Below are 26,818 nucleotides of genomic sequence, written 5' to 3'. Positions count from 1 at the left end.
CATCCACGGCTATTCATTGCCTCTGCACTTAAAATAGCAGCAGAATTTAAGGGAAATGGGTGGAAGAGCTTGCAAATGCCCTAGTCTGTGTTGTTATCAGAGTAAATCCCTGATCTAGTAAATCACAACCTCTCTGCTGCAAAACCCTTTTGCATTTTCAATGGAAAGAGGTGTGAAAACTTTGTCAGATTACCAGATGTGTCCCACATCTTCTGGCTGCAGTATGCCATCAATATTTATAATGGCCTCTGTATGTATGTCTATAATTGCCCATTAGCAATTCAGCAGAAACAGTTTTTCTATGATGAGTAATCCTGCAACAATGAAGTAAAGCATACAGGCCAGCATTTGTGAACAATCCGCCCATGATACCACACTTTTAATTATCAGCCATCAGAGAATCTGGTTAGTTTACCATCACCTAGACTCTTCAGATCAAAACTGAGTGCCTCTGTAAGAAACCTGTTGCAGTTCAAGGACAGACTGTCAGGCTGAACTGTCTGACAAAGTTTTCCAGTCTGTTGTGCCAACTGCATGATCATAAATCATAATTTCCAACTCTGAAAATCTATTGTAAAATTTCTGTTTCTAAAATTTCACTTGTACAATTAGGAAACAATTTGTGCAAGTTAAAATGGAGAGTAGGACAGAAATGAGAAAGAAACTATTTTAACTCTTTGAGTTCTAATACTTTTTTTTTCCCCGTAATATCAACAGTAGCTAGAGAGAAAAACTCCCTTTTCCCCATGCCTGTTTTCCCTGCCAGCTCTTGCCTGATATTTCCACTATGATCTCTTCAGGGCAAAGCATCTGTCTATTCCGAGTTCTCCATATAATACTTTGCCCTGCGAGCACTTTGGCTAAGAATAGCTGCCACTGCAAAACAAAGAGGAAACAAGTGGGCAATAAACATTTTTTAATTCATACACTGTCCTCATGCTCAGAAACACAAAAATGCTTAACCCTTCAGCTCCCCACCAACTCATTCTTACCCCTTTCTCACACCCTTCCTCCCAATAATTGGTCTGTGCAAGACCTTTTTTTTTTTATTTGAGCATTAAACTAGTCTTTTTATTAATTAAAATCTGTGGCTTAAGAAAGACAGGGAAGATTATGCTTTAAGGACTCCACTGCTATGTAGAATAACTGAGCAGCAAAGGTAGGTTCGTGGGTCTAACCCTTAATGAGAAGGAATAAAAGGCAGCCTTCAACTAATGGTACCTACATAGCTCATTACTGGGTATTATTTTAATCTTTCTAAAAGATAAAATTTAAATCCAGTTGGGAGATGAAGATGAAATTCTCGTCTACTCATGACGGAGCTGTGCAGTGCGGGGCTGGGGGGCATTTAAGTGAAAACTAGTGACTAACTTAAAAGGAAGTTTCTGTTACGCTCTGAAAACAATAGCGGTCCTAAACACCTGGCTGACAGGAGAGAGATTTTTCTGCACAACTCACAGTTACAATTCTGCTTTTCTACTTATATTTACTTTGGGATATTTTCATTTTACCCACATTCCCAACAGATCTTTGTTGTGCTTCCCTTCTCTTCCCTGCCCTGGGGTTTTCCCCAAGTCAGAAAGAGAACCTCATTCTGTTGAACCTCTCAATTCCACAGTGATCAGGGATCAGTGGAGTAAGCATGCTTGACCTGTACAGTTTGGTGTCTACAATCTATGCAGTTCCCAAATAGCTCATTAGCACCTTTTCTCACTTCACCTTGTTTGAAATGAAGGCTATAATACACTACTCATTTTTTCTTGTGGAGCAAGAACTTCTTTCCCTTTGTAGAGTATCCAGGGTTATCCTCATTGTCAGGGTGGGTAATTCTTTGCCATTCACTTTATACCAATAATGAGCTCAAACAGTTACAAACACTACGTGGTACATGTTATTGTACAGCTTGGTGAGCTGGCAGTACTGTATATATGTCTTGGCTACTCTGCATAATAATACCTATGGAACAAACCTATGAGTAATGCAGTACTCCAATGAAGATCTCTCATCCTGCCTCTCTGTGAACTACTAGAGCTATAATTTTGGTATTATTTAAACAAGTCTCTACAGGACAAGATCAAACACTCTAACTGCATTTCCTTCTTTCTGCAGGGAAAGGAGGATTTACCACTATTTCATAATGACAAGTGAGCACATAGCTTCTGCCCTTGAAATAGCTGTGAACCAGGTGTCACAACCTTGCTGCCCTTCCTCCACCCTTGTCCCCCTTTTCCTATGACTGTTCCCCCATTTTACATCCAACTATGCTCCAGACAAAGAAGATATGAAGACTCAAGACAAGAATGACTCTGCTAATGTATGACCGTTGGTATGAAGAGGTCTTAAAATCCTTCTCCAGGATAGGGGTATTTACTTCTTTGAATCTTTCTAAGTGGCAGTTCAGGATATAGTGCTGAACTGTGCATTTTGGAGACATGCTTTCAACTGAAAATAACACACTGATGGTTTTGGTTTTTTAAATAAAATATTATTATGACCATAGAAACACTATGGACATTAAATAATATATTTCATGAAACCAAAATGATACAGCGGTTGTCCTTGCTTTACGCTCGTTAACAAAACTCACCTCTTGCTCATACATATCGCCTGCTTCAGGTAGGAAGCCTGAATTGTTTTGAGAACAGGTAATGTTTGCATTACTGACATGTTCTTGCCTGAGCACAGCTTAGACTTACAGGAGGAGGAGGAAATTTTACCCCATTTTTATCTAAAGGGAAAAGTATGAACCTGTTGCAAATCACTAAAAGGCAGAAACTCCTGTGCTCGAACAACACCATATGAGCAATCTAGACCATGGTCCTAGACCAGCCATTCAACAACCAGTTCTTTTGCTACGAATGTCCATGGCAAAACATACATTGGCATTAGCTTAAACTAATGTTAAAAACAAATAACCTTTTAACATTCTTCCTGTAACAAGTTTTTAACACAACACTATTAGAAGATTCTGCCTCTTTCTGTGATTTCCCAAAGGAATCTGCAGTCAGGATCATGCAAAGACAGCTCTCTGCTCCACCCACTGAGTAATTTTCATTCACTCCACGTCAGTTACAAGTTGGAAGGGTTAAATGAACAGAAAGACACCTGCTTCTAATCCACAGGATGTATACGACTTCTGGTTTTCCAACTGGAGGCAAATACTTTAGTGAGTGGAGCTGTGAATAAAGCCTGTGATGGCATCTCTTGGGCCCAAGTATTCCATATTCTGGACTATTTTAAACTCAATGGGTGGCACCTATTAATTCTTAATTAAGCCTGGAAATTCTTGTCTGGCAACAAATGAAAAAACGAGCTTACTTTGAAGTAGAGACTAGAGGCAAGATATGAAGTTCTGTAGTTTATATGTGTACTTTGGGTGTACTTATGTATAAAAAAAAAAAAGATCTTCAGAGCCAATGCGCTGTAGTTATACCAGCATAAAATACTACCGGTGATCCAAGCCTAGAGAAATCAACAGAAATTATCTCAGAGGATTTTGGCTCAGATCTTGCAATGTTAAAATACTAAGACTCTCAAACTGTCTACACTGCAAACTCCCAACACATCATACAGATAATGTGTTCTATCTTTAAATGAGCAAACTTAAATAATGGAGGCAGCCTAGCCACGACAGTATGGAGCTCAGCTTTGGGTGTTGTTATTCCTCTCCAAACTAATCATCTTCTAATACTACAGAACGTTCTGTATATTGTCAAAAAGAATCTCCCTGCCACTTTACTGTAGGTTCTGCAGACCTCTCAGAAAACGCTGAGCTTCAAAGAGTTTCAAAGCAATCATCAAATTATTCCATTAAACTAATAATAGTCCCTGAAAGCAAGCAGGAATGCAGACACACTTCTCTTCTGCAGTATTCATGCAAAAGTAGTTGTTGCTCTGAAAGATTATCAGAAAAATTGTTCTTTCTAAATGAAAAAGGGGAAAAATGAAATAGGACTCACCATCCTCATGCCCTTCTCTGTTCCTCCGTCGATGTCTCTCTCGCCGGTGGCTAATAACTGACTCTGTTCCTGTTTCATTGTCCAGGCCATCCCGGCTACTGGCAGCATTTGGGCTGTTAGAGAACAAATAGGAAGAAACAGTGGAGTCATCTCTTTTTTTCTTTTTGATAAAAGCAGTTGCAGTCATGAGCATGTTGGTTTAGAAGCCAGAAAACTATTAGGTGGATTAGCTGCAGTCTTGCTGCAGCACTGCAAGTTCCTCCAGACTGCTCTCCTCACCCCAAAACTACCTGAAGGGTGAAAAGACAGTTCAACATCCATGCCCTGAGACACAGCGCTATGTGCACAAGCAGTATCATTATGGCATTGAAAAAGCTGCCACATGACTGTTGTATGAAATTTCCATAGGGGAAAAAAGCCTACTGATGCACTAAGAAAAGGGATTGTTCTAGCTTGCAGTGAGATGACAACTAACTGCAAGACAGCTTTAGCTGCTAACACACTTGCAAAGGAAATGGGATTTCAGCACAGTCCCATCATGAGAGCTTTAACATCACAAATTTGCAGCATACCTGCCTAACACAAGAACAGACAACACTGGTGTTTGGAAGAACAAAACTTACTCTCGGCCTCCAAAACACCCCAAGTTCCTATGCGTCTCTCAAACCCTCCCACGCTCATTCTGAAGATCACAGATGCAAGAAATATATACAAGTATGTATGAGCGCCTCTAGTAATGGCAAGAGATAACATGCTCTATCAGGGGCTAATTCTCAAGCCTGGGAATTGAGTTGCCTTTTCTACAATATCCCAATATACCCATATATTTTTTTTGAACCAAACCCAGTGTTTCAGCTCAATTCCTTGTTCACCCCCTGAACAGGTTTGTTTTCCTGACAATAACCCGAGCGAGGTGTGTGGCATGCTGACAGCCAAAGGGCAGAAGCTATAGCTCACTACGGCCACTTTTAATACAGAGTGCTGACCTTGAAGGTTGAAGTCTTCCTTGTCATAGCAAAGCTCAAAATAATTAAGTGCATGTCTGTGAAATGCACAAATAGACCCCAGGCCCTTTCCTCATGTTCTCAACTGTTTGAAAGCTACACAGATACGCCAGCACAGTATTAATCTAGTAAGCCCCAGTGAAGCACCATTATGAGCAAGTGAGCTTTGGGCAAAAAGCAGAAAGATCCTGATGAGAATCTCAGTGGCCAGATTTCTTCCACTCTGCTTTTGTGAGGGCTCTACTGAGGGTCACTTTCTCGCTACTACAATCAGCCAGAACAAAAGGTTTCAAAGAGGCAGCAGGGAATTTGTCCCCGTGGTTTAGCCACTTTCTGGGATGAATCTAAACAAACAGCAATGAGAGCTCCGTAGTCGAACTTCCAAGCGTTGAGGAAAGGCTATTTCTGGCTTTCACTTCTAATTCCAATAGATAAGACAAGTCGGCTAACCAAAAGCAGTGGCTGTAATACAGAATACTGAATATGTAAGACCGCTTATTTGCAACCATCTGTTTCAAGATCTCTGCTGAGGAAAAAAAATCAGTCATGTTTAAGCAGAGTTGGCTGGAGCAAAGGGGAAGATGGAGATGCTCTTTTTTCCTCTGCTGAACAGAACTAGCTTAGCTATTTAGTTTTCCCCTCAGACTCAACCTGTTTTATGTATCTCTGCTGTTCTTACGTTTAATAAGCTACCTGGAAGCCCTCTTATGGAAGAAAATGAGAAAAGCTTCTTGGAGTGCTGGCAAAGGCCATAACTCATTTTAATGGACTAAATTGTGGAAACTGCTTTAAAGCTCCTGAAAATATAATAGTGCATGATCTGATGTGGGCTAATGCTCTGCTGTGGAAGATTTCCCTTAGAAAGTTACTGGTCATACTCTTCCTCGCTTTCCCACAAATACCACCCATTTAAAAAGGAGTCCCCATTCACCTGTTATTTATGCCCGACAAGTCCCACTTATGCACACAGAGTGCATAATGGCCACTGTTATACTCACACCAAAGCATCAGAGTCATTAATGTATTTCTCCTAGAATTCCATGAGGCCGGAATGCACTGCCATGCACATTTTACACAGGGAATTAAACTACCAACGATCTAACCAACTGGTCCCATGGGCTTCTGTGGAAGCTGGACCCAGAACTGGTATACGTGTAAGCACATCTATACAGTGTTATATTTAAGAGGACTGCTGAAAAGCCTTCTGCACACCCACTTTCTTTGCATTAATGAAATGTACTGACATGCCCACCACACAAATTAGGAAATCGAGGTTGTTATGCAAGAAAACATTTGACTGCACATTTTAAGCCCTAATGAAGCTACCAAAATGCAAGTATGTGTTTAAGGGTTGTCACAAGTACGTTTTCATTTCTTTTTTCAGTCCAGTACAACTGAAAAGGGAGAGAGGGTGACACTTTCCTAAGGTCACCCTGCGAGGCTCTCAGACACCTCAGCACCACCATCTAGTGACTACTGCTGAGGCTGTCCACTACTAAATCGCTTCCTAGGCTAAACCCGCCTACAAAAGGTGGTTTACACCCTAACAGAGGGTGCAAAAAGAACCTCACAGCTGGCTTGTTTCCTCTCTCATTGCTAAGCCAATTAAATCCAATTCAATTTTCAGTGCACATACCCAAGAGCTGTGTAAGAAAGGTAGCTCAGAGGGCACTATTCCCAACTCACTCATGCACCTCCACCACTAAACCAGGAGCAGCCTCACCCATCCAGATGAACGTGGATTTGGCAACCACTAAACAGTAGCAGTGGAGCATGAAATACAGGATGAACTTCAGAACCCTCATCAGGGAAGGAAAAAGTAAATTTTCGTTGGATTTAATCAATGATTAAGCAAAATATCGATACTGTCAGGCAGCTAGTTGAGATTTCCACTTCACCTCTGATAAGGCTCTCACTCTCTTAGATGGTATTGCTTGCTGGCCTGTTTGCTTCATCTATTTCTTGTATTCTTTGTTGCCCAGCAACATTTCTGTTTGCACAATTATAAAACACCTAGCTCAGCTAGGGCTTCTTATATAAATAAGGCCCCAATCAACACTTGAAGAAGGAAGACAGGAGATGACAGATCTCTGGTAGTTTGAATAGCATTAAAAAAATCTCAGGGATGTAGGAACCAAGGTAAGTCTCACTTACAGAAGGGGAGATAATATCTGAGCAATACTGAAGTTACAGTTGTGAAAGTTACAGGGTTGCACTACTGATCTCTTAAATGGAAATACTGTTCCAGGAGACAGTATGCAGAAATGGCACTGAACACACTATTGCAGAATGACCACACCAAAATTCCAAGAAACATCATTTTCAAAAATTGCTAGAGAATTCTAAGTGATCAGAAGAGAACTACAGTCATGATTCAAGTTCTGGAAACCATGCTTTACAATGAAAGACTTGAGCAGCTCAACTTATTTAGTTTATCCAAGAGAAACAAATAATTTCAAAATATGGTGGACTTTATCACTTGGAATCTTTAAATCTAGAGTAGGTGTGTTTTTAAAATAAAATTCTAATAGCAAAACAGAATTAAGGGCTTCATGCAGAATAATTAAGTGAGGTACTCTGCCCTGAGTTATGGAAATAAACTTAGGTCATCCTTAGGCTCTCTTCTGGATTGAAAAAATAAAACAAAACAGCAAAAAACACTTCCAAATATTAAGACATTCAATTGTGAAGAGAAGAACCAAAAAAGGCATTAAGGGAGAACAAGTTTTGGTCCAGAAGACCTCCTCAGACGCCAGATTCTCTACTGCAGTTTAAAACAAGAAAGAAAAAAGGGGTGGGGGAGAAAGAAAGGAAGAAGGTGGTTTATCTAGGAATGAGAACACAAGCTGGCAAGCACGACCTCCCGTGTTGCTAGTCCTGACTCAGCGTGACCTGCGTAAGTTACTTCACCCCTTTGAGGATTCCCACGTCTGCTTTGTAATACGAAGATACCATCACTTGCAGCACTGTGCGGACTGACGGCAAGAAGACACAGAAAGATTTTTAGAACGCTATGGAAGACAGCAGGTGCATCAGCAGAGCACAGCTTAAATTTCATCAGTCTGAGTACATACGGTCATTAGCAGCGAGTGGTTCCACAAACACCGACTTGTGCCTAACTTACAACGTAGTTATTTTTTTAAACAAAGTTTGATCTTGCAGCTATTACGTGTACGTATAGGTCAGGAAGACAAAGGACTGGTTGTATTTGCAGGCCACGTGACTGCACTCATACAGGCCTCTCCCAGTCAACATAAAGCAATTCATGAACGCACGAGGGCAGTAAAGCCCTTGCAAGACACACAGCGTCAGGCAGCATTAGTATTTCCCAAGATTTCTTGTACCCTCTAGAAGGCATTTATCCGTAAAAGACCCATACACAACACTAAGGGCTCTTCCAGGCAATAGATACCGCAGAAAGCCATGGAAAGACATGACACCAGGCAAATCAAGACCACGTTTCCTTCTCCAAACATATACGAAGATCACAGGTTGAACCAGGTCCTGCTTTAAATCCTCCTTGTGTAAATTCAGAGGGCCTCCCTGAAAATGAAGGCATTCTGAGGATATACATTGGCTCTGCACACGTAACAGGAAATAACAAGGCTACCATTAAAGCGGATGACTCCCAGTCTGGCTATATGCCGTTCAAGCTGCTAGCCTCTGTATGCACACGGAGGCGGCATTATTCCTTATGTAAATTTTTGCTCTTGATATCAGTATTCTGCTGGCTCTGCATACTACATAATTATACATAACATAGTAATAAAAGGCTGTCATCCATACACTATGAAAAGCATTTTGGGCTCCCTCTCTACTTAAATCTTCCACAGTGGGTTTCAAAATGAGATATATAGGATATATATTTCATTCTAACAATGACAGGGTTTTTTTCTTCCCATCACCCTTTTAATTCCTCAGTTCTAATAAGTATATTATTCTTCTAACAATACATAGCTGGTTTGCAGCAGCAGGGATAAATGTGGGGAAGAAACAGACGGGAATTGCATTTTTTGGTTTTAAAAAAAAAAAAAAAAGACAACTTGCTCTTACTGGAATGATGGAGGCCGGGAGTCTCCAATGCCGCCTGTTCTCTCAATGGGTGGCGGAAGGTCAGTGTGGCTCTCGGTGCACTGGGAGCCTGTGTCAGAGTGGGAGCTTTCAGCCAGGACCAGCTGTCAACAGAAAGAAGAGAATTACATACACTTGTACAGGTTTCTCCACTCTGACATAAGGTGTTCAGCCTCTGCTTTGCTAAATATTCTGAGAGATCTAAGGGAAACTCGAGGAAAGGAAGTGCTGAGTGTCTAGTTGCATGGATTCCTGCCAAACTTTCATAAAATCAGGTTACACTCAATCTGAACATGAAAACATCAGCTAGGATATGCACAAATTCCTGCAAGCACCACAAAATTCTTCTCATCTCAGAACAAACAAGCACACCAGGCAGGGAGTGCACTTTTTCTTGTGACTCGTCATTACAGCATTCTCCGAGTTTCCCAAGCATGCAAGTTGTCAGCACTCCTTGCAAAATGCATGCACACTGTAAGACTGCACACTCAGTCTGGTTTTGCCATGACAAAAATAAAAAGCAAAAGCTGAAACTTGACAGTATGACACCCCAAACATGGTATAATTTCTTACACAAAGACCCTCAAAACTCCCAAAAATTCAGTCTGGTCTGGACCAACCACCAAATCTCAGAGTTGCCGCCATCTCTGTTAAGAGTCTTAATTAAAACCAAAATCCACCGAATCTCAACAGCCATAAACTTTAGGAGGAGGACCAGATTCCTGTTCATCATACTTGTGTCTCTTGGGCCCATTTTGTCTCTTAATGTTCCCTTAAGGCAGAGCTGCAGATAGGAAAAGTCATTTTCCAATCGTGCCATGAAAACCAGGGTATGCAGTGTGCACTCTTCTATAATTCATGGTGACCTGAAAACTTAGATACAACAGTGTAGTTTTATAAATCACCTTCAAAACTCCTCTGACACTGACATTTACACTCACGGAAGCTGAAGGTGCCTGGCAGCCTGTCAACCAGGGTAGAAGGAAAGGCTGCAGAGCACCCAACACACAGCACTCCCATGGAAACAGGTAATTGAAGATATGCTGCAATAATCAATCTTCCCATTACAAACACCATGCACCTATATACAGCCTGGTGCATTTGGGAATTATTATATATTCCAGTCTCGTTACAAGGCAGGATGTAAATTCTTCCTGTAACAACTAATGCCAGAGTGTATTATTTCTATTTCCTATCAACATCCTCAATCATTAATAGGGATGCTCCTGGATAACGGATCACAGGGATGGTCATGGCACACAAGATGCTTACTATACTCAATCTTACTTCCAATAAATTCAGGACAGAAAGAGCATCTCCATGCAGTATGCCTAGTCTGACATCTTTAATCAGCAGATAAATAGACACGAGAAAGAAGACTGAGTCTCTCTTCCTATCCCCACCCTCCTGGTTTGTAGCTCATTGTAACACACTGATTGACAGAGGATCTTACATTTAACTAAGATCTGATTCTATCCACTTATCTACCAGGCTAGTACCTACTTTTCTGTATTCAAAAAAAAAAAAAAAAGCGAGAGATACTTTGTGTTAAAGGATCCTTTTGTACACCTAGGAGAAACTGTTAATTTTTTTTAAAATATTACTAGTGCTGGAAAAAGCTCCTGGCTGAAGTGTACACCCAGGACCAGACAGAGTGGGTCCTTTCTCTACCAATGATTCAGTAAATCTTTTATAAGAAAATCAGCATTTGTGCCTCAGTTTCCTAACCCTGAAAGGCAGGATACTACCGATCTTGCACAACTGAGATTAAAATAATAAACATGCCTAAATGCAACTTAAATCCTAGGGTAGAAGAACCATACAGTGGGTAAAGCACCACTACAGAAAAGCAAACAACATGCACTGGTCCAAGATTCCTTTTAATTTATCTCTGCAAACAGACTGTGGTGATTCCCAATTAGCAGTTCCAGTCTTAATTCAACTTCACCTGCTAGATTAAGTGGTTATTTTTTATTAAAAAGCATTACGTGGAGAAAGAGATTCCAGTCCTCTCCTATTCAAACCAGAAAGGCAGATGACCAACATGAGAGGTTTTGCCCAAAATGAAAATAGAATTGCACCAACTGCAAGACTTCGTTGGTATTTTAAATGACTGTACAAAAATTAGTCTCCCATTAAGCTGGGCATCCTAGGCAGACAAACCCCACCAAGGACTGCCTGCACTTCAAACAGGCAAGATCAAGAAAAAGGCAGGGAGGCAGCATTGCCCATACCACTGTGCTGAGAACAAATCAAGGCAAAAAGAAGCAACTTGCTCAGCCTCACACAGGAGGTCTACAGCAGTCCTGAAAGCAAATTCAGACTTTGCATATCCTAATCTAGTTCCATGCTTTCCTTGCTATATTTTGAATGTTTTTGCAAGAATGGGGGAAAAAACCCCGCCCAATCAGAAAGGAAGCTAAAAACGATTCATATATTTCAACAGTTCACTGACCACACGCAACACATTCTGGCCACTACCAACAGAAGTTAGACTTGAACTAGTGACCTAGAGGTGAAAAGGTTTATATCCTATTACCAATCCCCTGAGACATCTAATCACTTTGCCAAGTCTCTTTAAACAATATGATTGTAAGGTCTTTAATTAAACAAATGCTCAAATAACGATATAGATTATTACCTTTCACTAAGAGGCAACAAGGTCTCAGACTCCCTCTGTTTTTAGCTGTGGAAGAACTAGACCTATATAAGAGATTCCAGCTATGATTGGTTAATTATCAAGGACTGATTCTAATATACTCATCAGATAGATGCTTGCTGTTAAAGAAGGGGATGGAGAAGGAGAGGGAACGGGATAGGAGGGGACTGGTGTTCAGGATGCAGTATAATACTCCTAAGAGCATACACCATAAATATAAGAAGGCAAACACACACAGACTGTCAAAAAGGAACTGCCTGAAGACAAAACAGTTCTCCAGCACCACATGGAGTCAGCTGCATTATTCAAACTCTCTTATCACCAAAGCAAGAGCAACAGAGGAAACACTGAAGGGAAAAATAACATGAGCTTTCCTAATAACTTGATAATTAAGGTTTCTTTCTTTCAGGTGGGGAAGTTAATGGGAGATGTTTAGAAAGCATGTTGGCATTATGGAGATGCAAGAATGTCTCTGAGCCCGGCTCATCCCCTGAGGAATCTCTGTTCAAGTGCTTTCACTAACAAAATCAAACCAAGGGATAAAAAGAAGAAAAAAAGAAAAAAAAAAAGAAACTGGGTGTAGGCAAGATCTATACATCCCTTCACATTCTAACTTGTATCAAGCTATGCAAACAAGCACCTGGCCTGAGTTATTTGAAAGGAGGAAAACATGTTCCTTCTTTAAGCCTTTCTGCTGATGGCAACACCTGTCTCAAAGATGCGCTTGATGTGAAAAGAGAGATGAGCCAACAAGACAAATCCTTTCCATATTTCAGGATATTTGTTTTTAGTATTTCTTGCTCCTGGAGGAACAAGTCTTAGCAATGCAGAACCCATTACGAAGGCAAGCCCACCGTACTGATCGAGGTTGCAGATCATCTTGGGAGTGCTGCCGAGCAGAAGCAAAATCCACTGCAGCAAAGCAACTACTTTGTGAATATTGCCCCTGGGTCGTGATTTCCTGAGAGATAAAGCACTGGGTACCCACTTCTTATTGACCCTCAGTGGGATTAGAGTCACAAACAGCCTCAGACTATGCCATTACCATTATAAAGGGAAGAGGGCTGCAGAAATTACCCATACTAATCTTTGTGCTGCATTCAGGAAATATATCACTTTAAACCTGAATCAGCTCACTGCCAGATATACTGAACTTGAGATACATTCCGACTCAAGAAAAGTTACTAGCAATATCTCCTCTTTCCAAGTAGCTTGTTAATCCTAGATAAAGGTCTTTCAGATATCAAGTACTAAATCATAAGCACCACAGCCACGATAACGCAGTGGCCAGTGCAGAACTTCTCATGTTTACCTTCCCAAGTTAAGGTCCATGCTGCACTGGCTGTACTGCTAGTTGCAGCCCAGCTCAGGCATTTCCACACAAAATACATGCACTGTAATTTAGACACATCCTTTGGGGTGAAATTTTTCCCCGAGGGATAATAATAAATAAATAAATAACCTCAACAGTGTAACAGTTTAAATAGGTTGTCTAACATGATCTTACTCTTGTGATAACCAGGACCTGGGAGGTCCTGCAAGAGGACCTGACTTCAGAGATTTAAGCAAGAGAGCTTGAAGCAATTACGTTGTTAAAACAAGACACAGGCTGTCCAGATCTATGTCTGGTTACAAGTGGAGCACTCACCCCTCATCAAAGCTTTCATTCTTGACTTACAGATCTCTGTGTTCAAGAGCACTAGAATATAAATGGATGGCTGCAGACCAAATGAACAAAAACTCCAGAAAAGAGCATTAGAAAAACAGTTGTTGTGCTGAAAGAAAATCTGCAGTAGAAGACGGCACATGTAGCAAGATTATTAAGACTGCACCGTCTAGCTGATTCTTCCCGAACGTCAAAAGGATCAGAAAAGCAGTATAACATCCAACACAATGGAATACGGGACTCAGCTGGAGCTTCGTAGTGAGTTAGCAGCCCTGCCTCTTTCCAGGCACCTCGCAAAATGCCTTCAATTTGATAAGGTTTGATGGTGACTACAGAAAAGGAAAAATTCTGTGGGGGTGTACACTTGTTGACAGATTTCACATGTCACTGCCCTGGCCACATGTGTGGGCACATAGAATTGCTGCTCCCTGCTTTGCCGTGCTACCTAGGAGATCCTCATTTCTTCCAACAACAAGTGACACTAAATCACTAAGTATCCTATCAGCTTTAAGATAAACTGTGTCCTTTTCTTTGACAAGCTATGGTAGGAATAAAATGCTCCAATATTATACCACTTTGAACAGAGAAGATAACGCGCTATTGGAGTGCCATATTGTAGACTTCTCACTGTGTTTCTGCGAGAGAAATAGCGTTAACCCCAGCTTCCTGGCCAGAAGCCAGCCCTGATAATTATATTTCACCCATCAAACTTCCCCTGCAGTTTTGACTGGCAGTAGCATTTTAATCCATTTCTTTGCTTGCGCTGTGTTGGTACTCTGCGCTGTTCAAGAGCATGCCTGTGGGCTGTAGAACAGCTGTTGGGTTCCACCCCAAAGGACTGCATTTCAATGTGAAACGTGGATGTCTTCTGTGTGGTGCACATGGAGGAAGTTAATAAAGAAGTGTGGAACTAATTGCAACTGTTGATTCACTCCATTCCACCATACTGAATGCTGTTTGTTTTTTCAACCGAGGTCCTACCATCACACTCACTCCTAAATCTTTCCCAGGAAGTGGAGAAAGCGTATCAACCCTGGCATGTTAGAAAAGAATCCTATGTTCTTCTGATACCCCCAGTGGTTCCCACATAGCCACTTCCAGTTCATGACAGTACAAACAACAGCGTACTACGCAAGTCAGCTACTCTACGCTGCAGTGACAAACCATGCAGCCTAGTCATTCTGACAAAAAGTGCACGTTTACTTCGGTGCTGGAGAAGGTTACCCAGCATTGCTGGGCACCTGCTAAGAAACAGTTATCTTGGAACTCATTTGCAGAAGTAAGTGTTCAGTTCACTGTCTGTCTCAACACTGCTCACTTCAGCAACTAGACCTCCAACCTGACGCCCTCGTACAGGCACAAAAGCAAACTTCACACCAGTCCATTCCACATGTTGTAAGCAAATTCAAGTGATGGAAGAGCGATGAGTAGGAAGACGGCCAGGCTCTCAAATGCAAGCGTAAGTTGAGCTCCCCAGTCAGAGCCAAACAGTGTCACCAGGCCAGTGAATGTTTACAGTGTCAGGAGAGCCTCGTTTTCTTCCCATTATCGCTACTGGTCTTCAGCGAGTCCTTGGATCAACTGCTTCACCTCTCTGTAGCTCAATTTCCCTTTTTCTCCTCTACACCACATTTGCTTATGCTTTTCACTTAATTATGGCAAGGACTGCCTTTTATAGCGCTCAGCACTCAGCAGACATCTTAACAATCTCACACAGGCATTAAGCCAGCTCAAGGAATCAGTCTGTTCAACATTCATGGCTGAAGACTCCAGACAACAAGAACCAGACTGGGAAGGGGAAAGAGTGAACATTGGTACACTCTGCTCTCATATTCTCATCTGGCTAAATATTTATTAGTTTACCAGCATGAAAACTACAATATTTAAATTCTCACTGTTACTGAGAGCAGCAGCAGCTCTCGATATTTCTCTCAGCTCAGGGAGAGGTGAGGGACTGATCACAGTAACTAACGAAATACCCCAAAAGAGCCATTTGTATTTTTGACAGCACCTTCCGAACAGCCACATTCATCTACCATTTAAAAGTAATTATTTCCTATAAAGTCACAGACATCTCAAATCCCAAGTCAAAGCTTCAGAGACATGGCCCATTATCCACACGAAGGCTGCTCCCAAAGGACCAATTGCACAAAAGGACTTACTGATCCAGGAATTCTGTCAAAGGCAACAGGACTCCACGTTGGTAGAAGGCCTGCAAAAGCCTATCAGGAATGAGATGTTTATTTTAGTAACGAGAAATTGTCCACGCCGGGTAGATAAAAGGCTTCCCCCTTTTATCCTGCTGAAAACTACAGTACATTTGTTTGGGGTTTGGTCTAACCACATGGACCATAGATACTCAGAGAATACAGGATCGAGCTTATACAGCCTGGAAATCAGAAGCTGTAACAGCTAAAAATAACAAATTCAAGAAAACTGTGGCTGCCAGGTAAAGGGTGACCTTCTTCAGTGTTCAGAGACAGAAAGATGCAGACTGGGTTTCAAAATAAAATTGTCAGTTCTAGCTGTGATTTTATCATCTGCCACTTTCTATCATTTTAGAGAAGATAGTGTATCTTCATGAAATATAGTATCTCAGATTACTCCCAGATTCTGGTAAACATCTCAGGTGTTTGTTTATGGCACAGTATAGCAGGCTAATTGTGAAACAAATTCAATTTCACTGACTGCCACTTTGCAGCAAGTTCTCTTCAAGCACAGGATTATCTGCCTCTTGGAGAATACGCGGAGTAATAACGGGAGGGGAAAAAAAGGATCTGCAATCCTATAATCCTATTTCCACGTCTCACCTTTCCAGATTTTTTCAGCAGTTGGCAACTTTTTTTTTTGAGAGGTTACACATTCCTCACCCCAGCTAAAAACAGGTACCTGTGTACATCAGAGCAATGTGGAGACCTGGGTTGAGTGTACCCATGCTTCTGGAAATGGGAGCAAGTACTTCTGCCACATGACTAAAGAAGAAAGACTTCCTTACAGGCCTTTCCTCCAGCTGGTGCTGATCACAGTTAGAACTAGGACAGCATCTTTCAATTCAAACTTGGATTCAATCTAATTTGAGAATTCTTGTGCGTATCAGACCAGAACCACCCAGCATTACTTCAGCAAAGAGAGGACCTTAAGACCGTAGAGCTTTGAAGCTTCCTAATTCAGCACATTCTTTCTTTTTTTCTTCAACTCGCTCATCTTTCATGGTAACCTGGTTGCTTCTTCCCCATCTCTTGCTCCTAGAGAACCTAGCATTCCAGCCCCAGCTGCCCCTTAGAGGAATTTCATTCTCCTATACTAGGTCTCAAATCCTTCCCTAATAACTCATTCAGGTACCTTAAAGCTTAGGAACGTTTTCAGTGATCCCTCCTCCCTTCTTTATAAACTCTAAACATTATGGAAGAAGATAAAATATTGCGTTAATATCCTCTTCCCTTTGGGTCAGATTTCATGCACAGCTCTCTATTTTCTCCTGTGTGATAATTCAGTCTATCAGCAGATGAATGAGGGTATATATAATGTGTGAACAGAAGAAACGGGCCCTGAAATCGGTTCATTTTATACACAAGAAATCAACAACAATCTGCTTCTGTGGATTTTCATTCACTGCCTCAGTTCTGTGCCGAAAGGCAACAATACCCTTTGCTGAAGATCATTTAACGATCCTGAAGCTCCTGTGTTGCCTTGTATGATAGAAAACTAAATGGTTCTACCCAACAATTTTAACTGCAATTGCAAATACAGTGTCTAAAAAGCTAACGTACAAACAGGACAAGTATTATCTGTTGGCACCCAGATAATAGAGAAGGAAAAAAAAAAAGAGGAAGGCTCGCACAAGGCTATGACATCACTGCCAGCCAATAGGAAATAGTGCACATTCCCGGCAGCCAGTCAGGGAATTGTTCCCAGATGTTGCAAAGCCTTCCTAAAAAACACAGATAACAGCCAACCGACTTTGTGCAAACTGCTGGCAGAGGCCGCTCGGCTGGCTCCCATCTGGCAGCAACCGCAAGCCAATTCTTTCCACATTCCCAGCTTCCACTGGGATGCTGTCCCTGGATCGTGCAAAGAGAATAGAAAAACATTTTAAGCTTTTGCAAAAAGCCTGAAGGTAACATATTCTCTTCTGTGCAAGCTGTTTTCCAAATTGCCCAGTAAGGACCTGAACCTGAAAAAACACAAACACACGAATAATTTCACTCAGGTAAGCAGTCCCAAAGAACTCAAAACAAATTATCCCCTGAGAAAAATTTATCCTATGTTTTTTTATGTGTGTGTGTATGTGTTAGCAGAACAGCCACATGTATCAGCTATTTTTTGCAGAAAATGTGTTTGTGTAGGTGCATTCACAGTAATAACTACTAGATGAAGAACTCTGCCATACAATTAATGCTAGTCTCTACATTGTTGGAAAACCTAAAGGTCAACCACTGAAAAGGAATCTAGCAAGTAGTAGCCCTCTGTCCCAAATTATTTAGTCCTTTAAAAAAAAAAAAAAACACGCACCCCGAAATCAAAAGGACAAGATCTAAGACGCGGAGGAGAAAAACAAGCAGGACACAGGAGGGATGGGGAGGAGGTTTAAATAGTTAATTAGGAGCAGTGATTCTAATTCAATACTAATCTAGCTGTACATTGAGCTCCCAGGGCTGCAAAAGTAAGCAACAACTAAAGACTTGCAGATCCTCCCTTGAACATTTTCCCCTATGGAAATCAGTGCTGCATATGACACCAAGATCAAAGTTCCTACCTATGACAAATAGAAGGATTCAAATGTTATTAAAAAAGATGAAAATCTCAAATTTCTAAATGTCATTCATCTTGTAAACTTCAAAGTAGTCACTGCATCAGGCAAGAGAGGAGGTGTGGGGGAAGAGCCAGCCAAGCTATATCGTGTGCACTTAATGTTCCAATTTTAAATATGTCATCTTGATGTGAAATACGCACATATACGTTGCAGTAATTTACAGTGGGGATGACAATTATCACAGATGGTTTTGTGAAAGAATCCCAAGCTGTCTGCTACCAGCTGATGCACATTTTATAACACAGGAGACAAAGAAAGCTCAGGCCCATCATGTTAAAAACCAGAAAAGGAAATAGCCCTGCCCAAAACACAGTTTTTCCAAAAGGTAAAGACCAACTTTGCTAGCCTTGAAATATATGTATGCAATCATTTGTTAAGTTCCAGTGAATAGGATATTAAAGGGTTCGAAACTGTGAACAATTAACTTACAGTAAAATTTACATAAACCTCCTCCAGTAATTAGCAGCAAATAGAGGCAGATAAGCACTGCGATTTTATGGGTTAGTGTGGAAAAAGTAATTTGCAATTCGTAATGCAGGTCAGACACAGGTGTTTCAGCTGATTGTTCAGCAGAGTGAACAGCCCTTGTCAACATCATCTGCAAAAGGTGCACCGTATGATCTCTGAGAAGAGCGCTATAAACTGAATCCAAACTAGGGGGATATGCATATAAATTTGGAAACAAGCTGATGGGTGGGAAGGGAGGAAAGAGTCTAAGTCTTTTGAAGCAATATATCTATCAACAATCTATGCTGTCTCTGCCTCAGCTGAAATAGATGGGTTTATAATGCACTATGTCATCTGCTGCTGAGCAGCAGAGTCTGTGAAGAGCCTACGTTGGTATAGCGCTCACAAAGGGCTCTACAGTACCAATTCTCTGAAACAATTAATTTAAGCCACGCATCTAAATTTTGCTTTTGGACCTTTGCAATAGCACCGCTCTCACTATTAGAGATTTGGCTGCCGGCTCAGAACTGATTCTTGTGTGTTAAGTTCCTGGGTTGGCATTAAGAAGAAAAACTATTTCACTATTTATCACTAAACTAATGTTATTTCACCTGAGGAAGAAAGGCAAATTGAACTCATTCTTCTCGTAAAGAAAAGACATAAGAAATGAAGGAGGGATTGTGTTCTGACTTGGGAAAACCAAATTCGTCTTTATATTGTCAATTAAAGGTAGACGAGAAACTGCCTTAGTCTTATCATTAAAGACGATGATGCAAGTATCAGAAAAGCTACAGAAAAAGCAGTGAATCCATTCACAGAATAGTTGACATTGCAATGGACCTCTGGAGATCGTCTAGTCCAACCACCCTGCTCAAAGTAGGGTCAGCTAGAGGAAGTTGCTAAGGACCTTGTTCAGTCAGGTTTTAGGTATCTCCAAGCATGAACTCTGCACATCTTTGAGCAAGCTGTGGTTTACCACCCTCAGAGTAAAAAAGATTTTTTTACGTTTGAACGGAATTTCCTTTTTTTCAGTTTGTGCTTATTGTCTCTTGTCATGTCACTAGTAGGGTTGAGAAGAGTCTGGCTCCGTCTTCTTTACTCCCCCCATCAGGTATTGATACACATTGGTAAGATCTCCCCAAGCCTTCTCTTCTTGAGGTTAAACAGTCCCAGCTCTCTCAGCTTCTCCTTGTATGCCAGATGCTCTTGTCCCTCAACCATCTTCAAGGCCCTTTGCTAGACTTGCCCCAGGTGTCCAGGTCTCCCTTGTTCTGGGGAGCCCAGAGCTGATCGCTGCACTTCAGATGTGTCCTCACTAGTGCTGACCAGAGGGGAAGGATTACCTCTCTCAAGCTGCTGGCAATGCCCTTCCTGATGCAGCCCAGGATGCTGCCAACCTTCTTTGCTGCGAAGGCCCATTGCTGGCTCACAGTCAGCTTGCTGTGGTCCACCAGGGCCACCATTAAAGGTTCAAGAAAATAAAATGTTACATTTTTTAAAAAGCTACTTTCAACTTAAACTTGCCCGTACACTCATTTTAAAAAACTGGCAAGAAGGAAGATTTTAAGATTAAGTAATCAGACTATGAGATATCTGCTGCCAGTTGCAGAAGGCTTTCTAGGTGACCTTGAAGGGAAAGAAAAAACCCCCATAAAGGACTGCTGTGTCTCAGCTCCCACCCATAATGTGGAAAAAGCAAATATTTGTGACATACAAAGAAAATACAAGATTGAGGTCTCTGGATCAGCAACCCTGTCTCCCACCATGCACATGTACCGTGCATGGCACAAGGAGAAAGAAAGGAGCAGAGACATTGATCTTGGTTGCAGCCTCCAAGCAAAACTGTAATGTAAAAAATAGGAATTGGTGGAAAGATTTGAAACAAGGTACAAATCCTTGGAGCAAGGATTCTGCATTCTTCTACATTTGGAAAGCAGCCAGCAACCTATACTGGAACAGGAATCACAATAAATTGAAGTCATTCTTAAAATGCATTTCAGAAATTGTAATGTTTCTCTGAAATTATAATAGTAACAGTCATAGAATTGAAACGTAACATTTACCTTGTGTGTGTGTTTGTACACATATATATATTCTTGTTTTGATCTTACTGTTCTTTATATTCTCCTGTTTTTCAGCTGGAAATAGAAAAGGCATATATTTTCATATTTCATATTATTTAAGAAGCTGGGAAAAGAATTCAGCTCTCAACTTGAGATCAAATGCCCTTGGGTTTTTGGTTGGGAGAGGGAAGGAGGAAGAGGTTAAAGAATTGGGATGTAAAGGGAAATGAAATAATCCATACCCTTATACATGTGGAATAGTTTGGGGTTGGGGGTTTGTTTTAGCTTAAACTCCAAGAACGCTGGCCCTTGTTGGAACAACCTGAGTCATATTTTGCTCCACAGAAAAGCCCAAATAGTGTATACAAGTTCAGAATGAACTATCGGTGTATTGAATTACCAATGCAAAAGATACATTCTTTAACTAGACTGCATAGATAAAAACAAACACTACCATGCTCCTGAATGCACTGGGAAGAAAAGACCCAGTTCAGGGATGCAGAAGGCAATCTGAATATCAGCCTGTTGTTTGAATTAATATTTATCGGTTCAGCAGCATGGGAGAAAGGGGAAGAAACAGGGAGGGAATGACACTGAGGAGCAAATACAGTGCAAGTGTTACATACCGAGAAGGAGGAAAGGGGTTCTCAGGATTAATTTGCTCTCCTGATAATAGCTACTATTCATTTCTACCCCTTTGCTTTTAAAACAGACGCTGCTCTCACGCTGCATTTATGGCAACATAAATGACATCTTCATAGCCTTTTTTTATCTGAAGCTTTCAGGATGCTCTCTTCAGCTTGTTAATTACACATGAAATCCCTTTTTGTACAATCTATTCCCATACTGTCAGAACACCATGCTATAGCCCACAGTAATCCTTGGACTGAAGACAAAAACAGCACCACCAACATTCATAGCTCAAGCGTATCCTGAAAGTAGCGTATTCAGCAGCATTGAGCCCTTCAGCCATCTCCAGCCCCTCAAAGAAAAAAGGACCTCATACCACACCAGTGGCCATTAGCACATGTTCAGCCATGACTCGGAGAAGTTAACACCATCATGTGTTCAGTTCCCACACAAGAATGGACATAAGCCAACAACCTCATTAAGAACGAACCTTGCGCTGTCTCCCACAGCACTCTAGGTGGACCATCAGGTCTCAAAGACCATGGTTGTCTGTTTGTTTAAACATTAACTTTATTCTCTAATAGCAGTGAATTTATTCTAGAGAATGAATACTTCTTTTGACAGCCAGTTTACTCCTCCATAGAGCCCTGCTTTGTGAAGGCAAGTAGGCAGATCCCTGTTGTGTTCATTTCTTTCCCTTGAGCACTGCCCAGCAGCGCAGGTTTATATCAGCATAACTTTGCTTTGAAACGCTCATCGATTTTCAAACCAAGGCATTTAGTTGCCTAACACCCACTGCTGGGTGGAAATACATGGCTAAGTTCTACAAACAGCTTTGAAAGTCACGCTGGTTATTAGCCAGCTATTGCTGCTGAGTCAAAAAGTTGGAGCTCAAAGGCCAAAAACAAGCTATGGAGGTCCTACAAAAAAAAGCAGCTTTTCCTTCTGAATGCATTTCTCAGTGACAAAACAGCTAACTTTTAAGAGAGTACAGACTGAAGGGAGAATAATCTCCCAATTTTTAAGACTTCAATTGAATACAAAATCTAATAAGTGCTTAATATTCTGTACACATTTGGGTGTATAGGAGGACTAAGGTTAAGTTCATGTATTACAAAGCTATGTGCTTTGCTTGCCTAATACTAAGAACCTCTTGGGACTACACAGTTCCCAGAGTCTGAGTGCCTTAAAATTGAAAGCAATCAATAGAGCAGAAAGAAGTGATAATATCGTATGATACAACTGAGCTCAATTCATCTGCCAGCCCTTGCCCTCACATGAGCAACATTTTCAGCTGCTTAGAACCCAGCAGAGGCTGTATTTGATGAACCACAAGGCATTAACCACAAGGCACTTAAGAACAATCTCCCAATCAAACTGATGTTTAAAAGATACATTGCACTTTCCTTACACAATAATAGAATGCACACATGCACTCCACTGCGGGCAAGAGCATGCAATTGATACTGTATTTGATTTTATAGTGTCTACAAGAAGCCAGGCTTAGAAACTTTAAGTTACCCAGCACGATCATATGCAAGGCCCAGGCAGATTTCCTTATCCTGTATAACTTCAGTGACTGGGATACTGAAATATTTTAGGGGTACTGGTTGTAAACGTGTGAGCAAAATCTTCAACTCCTAAAATCAGCATAGAACTGGAGGAATAGATGGAGACATGGCAGTTCATTCCAGCTGAGAATCCCAAGTAGCCCCAGTTGTCCTAACTGTGCAGTTGGAAAAAACTCTTGTAAACCTACTTTACTACTACTACTTGCTTACCTTCATCCTACCAGAAATAGGAAGACTGCAAACATATATCCAAACATGTATCCAATGCTGGATAATGTCCAACATCTCTAGTTACTTCAGCAGAGTTCTCGTATCATGGCACTATGATTTCTAACCCTACATGCACCACTTGTTGAAGCCAAGCCCTTAACAAAAAATCATTTCATACTCGAGTCAAACTTGAGTTTTGGGGAAAACAGACAATTCTTCTTGTCCTCTATTGTGTTCCCAATACCCAAGATTGTAAGGTCAGCTTGAAAGAGGATATTAAAATCACAGAGTATGTCCCAAATGCTTTTTTGGTGTTAAAATCTAAAATACTAGTGCCCCTTTTCCTGCCTAAAGGTGCACAACCACTTTAATCAACCTTGACTGTGGTAAACTTCCTATCCCCAGGTGGAGAAATATGTTCATGAAATGGCCAAACACCAAATTTATCTGCGTGCCAAGCATAATCTGAAAGTGGGAATTACTATATTTCATGAAGTAACCCTGGGGAGCAACAGACTTTTATTGCATCTCCATTAAGTAGATCATAACATGGCTAAAGAACTAGGCATGTGGAGAAGCGACCAACTATTATAGTAACAGCACAGATTGTGTGCTGCTATTCAGCACTCAGCTCAGCATGGAGTGCAGGTCACCTGTTCATTAAATGGGAAGCAACCCGAAGGGCTGTGTAACACTCAAGAGATAGTAATTAATAACTATAGTTAGGTGACAAACAAATATCTCGGCATATTGGAAAAAATAACACATTAAAAACAGGCAAGAGAAAGAATAAGGGAGATGTGATCTGCTGAGCAGCACAGTAACTGGGATGAACAGCTGGATCAGTGACTTCCTCTATAACTTTTAACGGACAAATTACTTACAGCCCAAATTCCTCTGCCCTGCTTATTTTTCCAATGCTATAGATTTTTGTGTCTTTTTACTGAATGCATGTACAATGTTTAGCTCAGAGATTTAAACCTCATTTAAACCTTCCAGGCACTACCACAATACCAATACATTGAAATTAAAATAACATAAACAAAAACCCCTAGAATATCACATTTCGCTGTTTTTGAGTAAGTTGTTTTGGCTATTTAGTGACAGCATTAAAACTCAATGATTCGGCAGAACTCTATTAACTGTGTAACACAGGCAAAAGTCTGCTACCACACTCCTGTTGACAGCAATCTGGCTGTTACATTTAACCTTATGTTGTGGGACAATTCTTTTTTTTTTTTAAACAAGGATTAGAGTTTGGCTCTTACTAGTTTCAACAAAAGGTAAGCAAGTAAATGTTTTTAGAAGTCCAGCCTTATTTTGTGAGGTTTTACAGCATTATTTCAGAGCTCTGCATCAGATTCAGTAATACTTAGGAGGCGAGGAAGAGAGACAACAGTGGGAAAGAAAAGACGATACAAGATATTACTAACGTTAAAGGTTTAATGTTTAAACCACCTTTTCAGCCCTGCACACCTTTGTGGACTTCACTCTAATTTTTAAAATAGATTACTTAATAACAGGATGTTACAGATATAATAAAAACCTAAGCCTTTGCTTCCATGTAATTTGAGAGTCAAGTCACTTCTAAAAATCAGGATCCATGCACCAACTACCCTGTGCCCACTGTATCAAACAACATATGCATACAGACATAGGAGCCAACGTACCCAGGACACCACTCTTCCATTGAAGCAAGGTAGCTTTGCATTGTCGTCTGAGATCTCCTCCTTTACCACCCTGGAAAAAAAAAAACAATAGGAAGAAAATCAAGAGTTGGAAATTACATCAGATCAGAAGGGACAGTGGTTTTCTTAAATGGTCCAGGAAAAATACAAATTTTTACTAAAATGTTGGTATCAGCAAGTCTTCCATGTTTAAAGAATATGTGACTATTAGAACAATGGAAGCAAGTAAAAATAAAGGGTAGAATAGTACCTTTCCAGACAACCATCCCAAACTGGTAGGCGCAAAAGTAATTACAAGCATTTTTCCCACTTTGGAGTCTTCCACCTCACCACAATTTTTAAAGATCTGATGGTGATTAAAATCCCACTGTGCTGTGCAGTCTCTGTGTCAGAGATCACAGATCACAAGTTAAGGCCACTCTGTCAGCAAAGAAAGGACTATTACCTCAATTTCCTAGACTGGATTAGGAGCCAAAACACAGCACCTTCACCCCAAGGCACTGAAAGAGTTGTGGTCAAGCTTCATATTGAACCCTCACCTCCTGTACATCAGACATGCATCTCAACCTTCTTCATTAAGCTCAACATGACCCGGCAATGTGTGCTTGCAGCCCAGAAGGCCAACCGTATCCTGGGCTGCATCAGAAGAAGTGTGACCAGCAGGTCGAGGAAGGGGATTCTCCCCCTCTACTCCGCTCTTGTGAGACTCCACCTGGAATACTGCGTTCAGCTCTGGAGCCCCCAATATAAGAAGGACATGGACTGTTGGAGCGAGTCCAGAGGAGGGCCACAAAGATGGTCAGAGGGCTGGAGCACCTCTCCTATGAAGACAGGCTGAGAGAGTTGGGGTTATTCAGCCTGGAGAAGAGAAAGCTCCAGGGGGACCTTATCGCAGCCTTCCGGTACCTGAAGGGGGCCTACAAGAAAGCTGGAGAGGGACTTTCTACAAGGGCATGTAGTGATAGGACAAGGGGTAATGGCTTTAAATTGAAAGAGGGCAGATTTAGATTAGATATAAGGAAGAAATTCTTCACTATGAGGGTGGTGAGGCACTGGAACAGGTTGCCCAGAGAAGCTGTGGATGCCCCATCCCTGGAAGCGTGCAAGGCCAGATGGCTGGGGCTTTGAGCAACCTGGTCCAGTGGAAGGTGTCCCTGCCATGGCAGGGGGGTTGGAACTAGATGATCTTTAAGGTCCCTTCCAACTCAAACCATTCTATGATTCTATGATTAACTCAAGCTCTCTTCCCACTCTTGCTAGCCACATACCCCTCTTGCTCCCTATGCCTCCCTCCTTTCACTCCAAGATGGTTTCAAAACGGTTAGCAAGGCTGAGACCTGGCCCCTGTCAGGGGAAGAGCTGACATGGTCAAACACAGCCGTGCAGCTGTGGCTTTGCGTTCCCTCCCCTAGCCCGTTCCTTTTTAAACAGATGCAATGCCAATATAGCATTCAGCTAGGAGCCATTCTGAAGGCTTCTTGATAAAAAGCTTAATCCAGAATTCACACCCTTATAGTTAAGGAGAATAAAATCAGCAATTTGTTTTACTAGCATGAAGGCTTTCATAAAGTTTTCAATTCTGAAGACACTTACTGCGACTCAGTATCTCAGAATCGGCATTTGTTTCAACAATTAAGATTGGTCATAGCCAAATATAAATGACACAACTACTGAGAAAACAGAAATGCTCCCGTTTCATTAGAGTTAATGCCAAGCTTCCAATTCAGCAGCAAGTGAAATTACTTCAGATGTTTCTATTCTTCTAACTAGCACAGTAACCAACGTGGCCCCCATTTAACAACCTCATACTCATTAAATTAGCCACATATATATACTTATAGTTACAAAAATATTCTGAATTCTTCGACCAATTCAGTGCTCACTTGTCCTCTTAGAAAGTAAAGTAATAACATTTTAAGTCAGCAAGATCTTTATCGGGTCTGCTGGAGGCAAAGTGAGCCTCCAGTTCTCCTATAGCTCCTGGACTAAATAGCCTGCACAGCTGAATGCACTCTAGAAAGCCTCTAAATCCCATCC

At 41.2% G+C, this 26,818-nt stretch overlaps 1 protein-coding gene across 5 annotated transcripts in view; it reads right to left on the bottom strand.

Annotated features, from left to right (window-relative positions):
• The window catches only part of DVL1 (dishevelled segment polarity protein 1), a 118,509-nt gene that overhangs the window by 53,141 nt on the left and 38,550 nt on the right, over positions 1-26,818 (bottom strand). For all 5 annotated transcript variants that reach the window (XR_012677045.1, XM_075172356.1, XM_075172357.1 and 2 more), the window contains exons 2-4: positions 24,764-24,833; positions 9,017-9,138; positions 3,960-4,072 (exon numbers count right to left, since the gene is read on the bottom strand). Coding sequence is in view for 4 of the 5 variants with exons in the window: in XM_075172356.1 (XP_075028457.1) it covers positions 3,960-4,072; positions 9,017-9,138; positions 24,764-24,833 (305 nt within the window). In the remaining variant the exon portion in view is untranslated. The remainder of the gene's footprint in view (positions 1-3,959; positions 4,073-9,016; positions 9,139-24,763; positions 24,834-26,818) is intronic.

Source organism: Calonectris borealis, chromosome 23 (assembly GCF_964195595.1).
Source record: "Calonectris borealis chromosome 23, bCalBor7.hap1.2, whole genome shotgun sequence".
Taxonomy (NCBI): domain Eukaryota; kingdom Metazoa; phylum Chordata; class Aves; order Procellariiformes; family Procellariidae; genus Calonectris; species Calonectris borealis.
The sequence above is the reverse complement of the archived record's forward strand: the minus strand, read 5'-3'. Positions and strand labels throughout refer to the sequence as shown.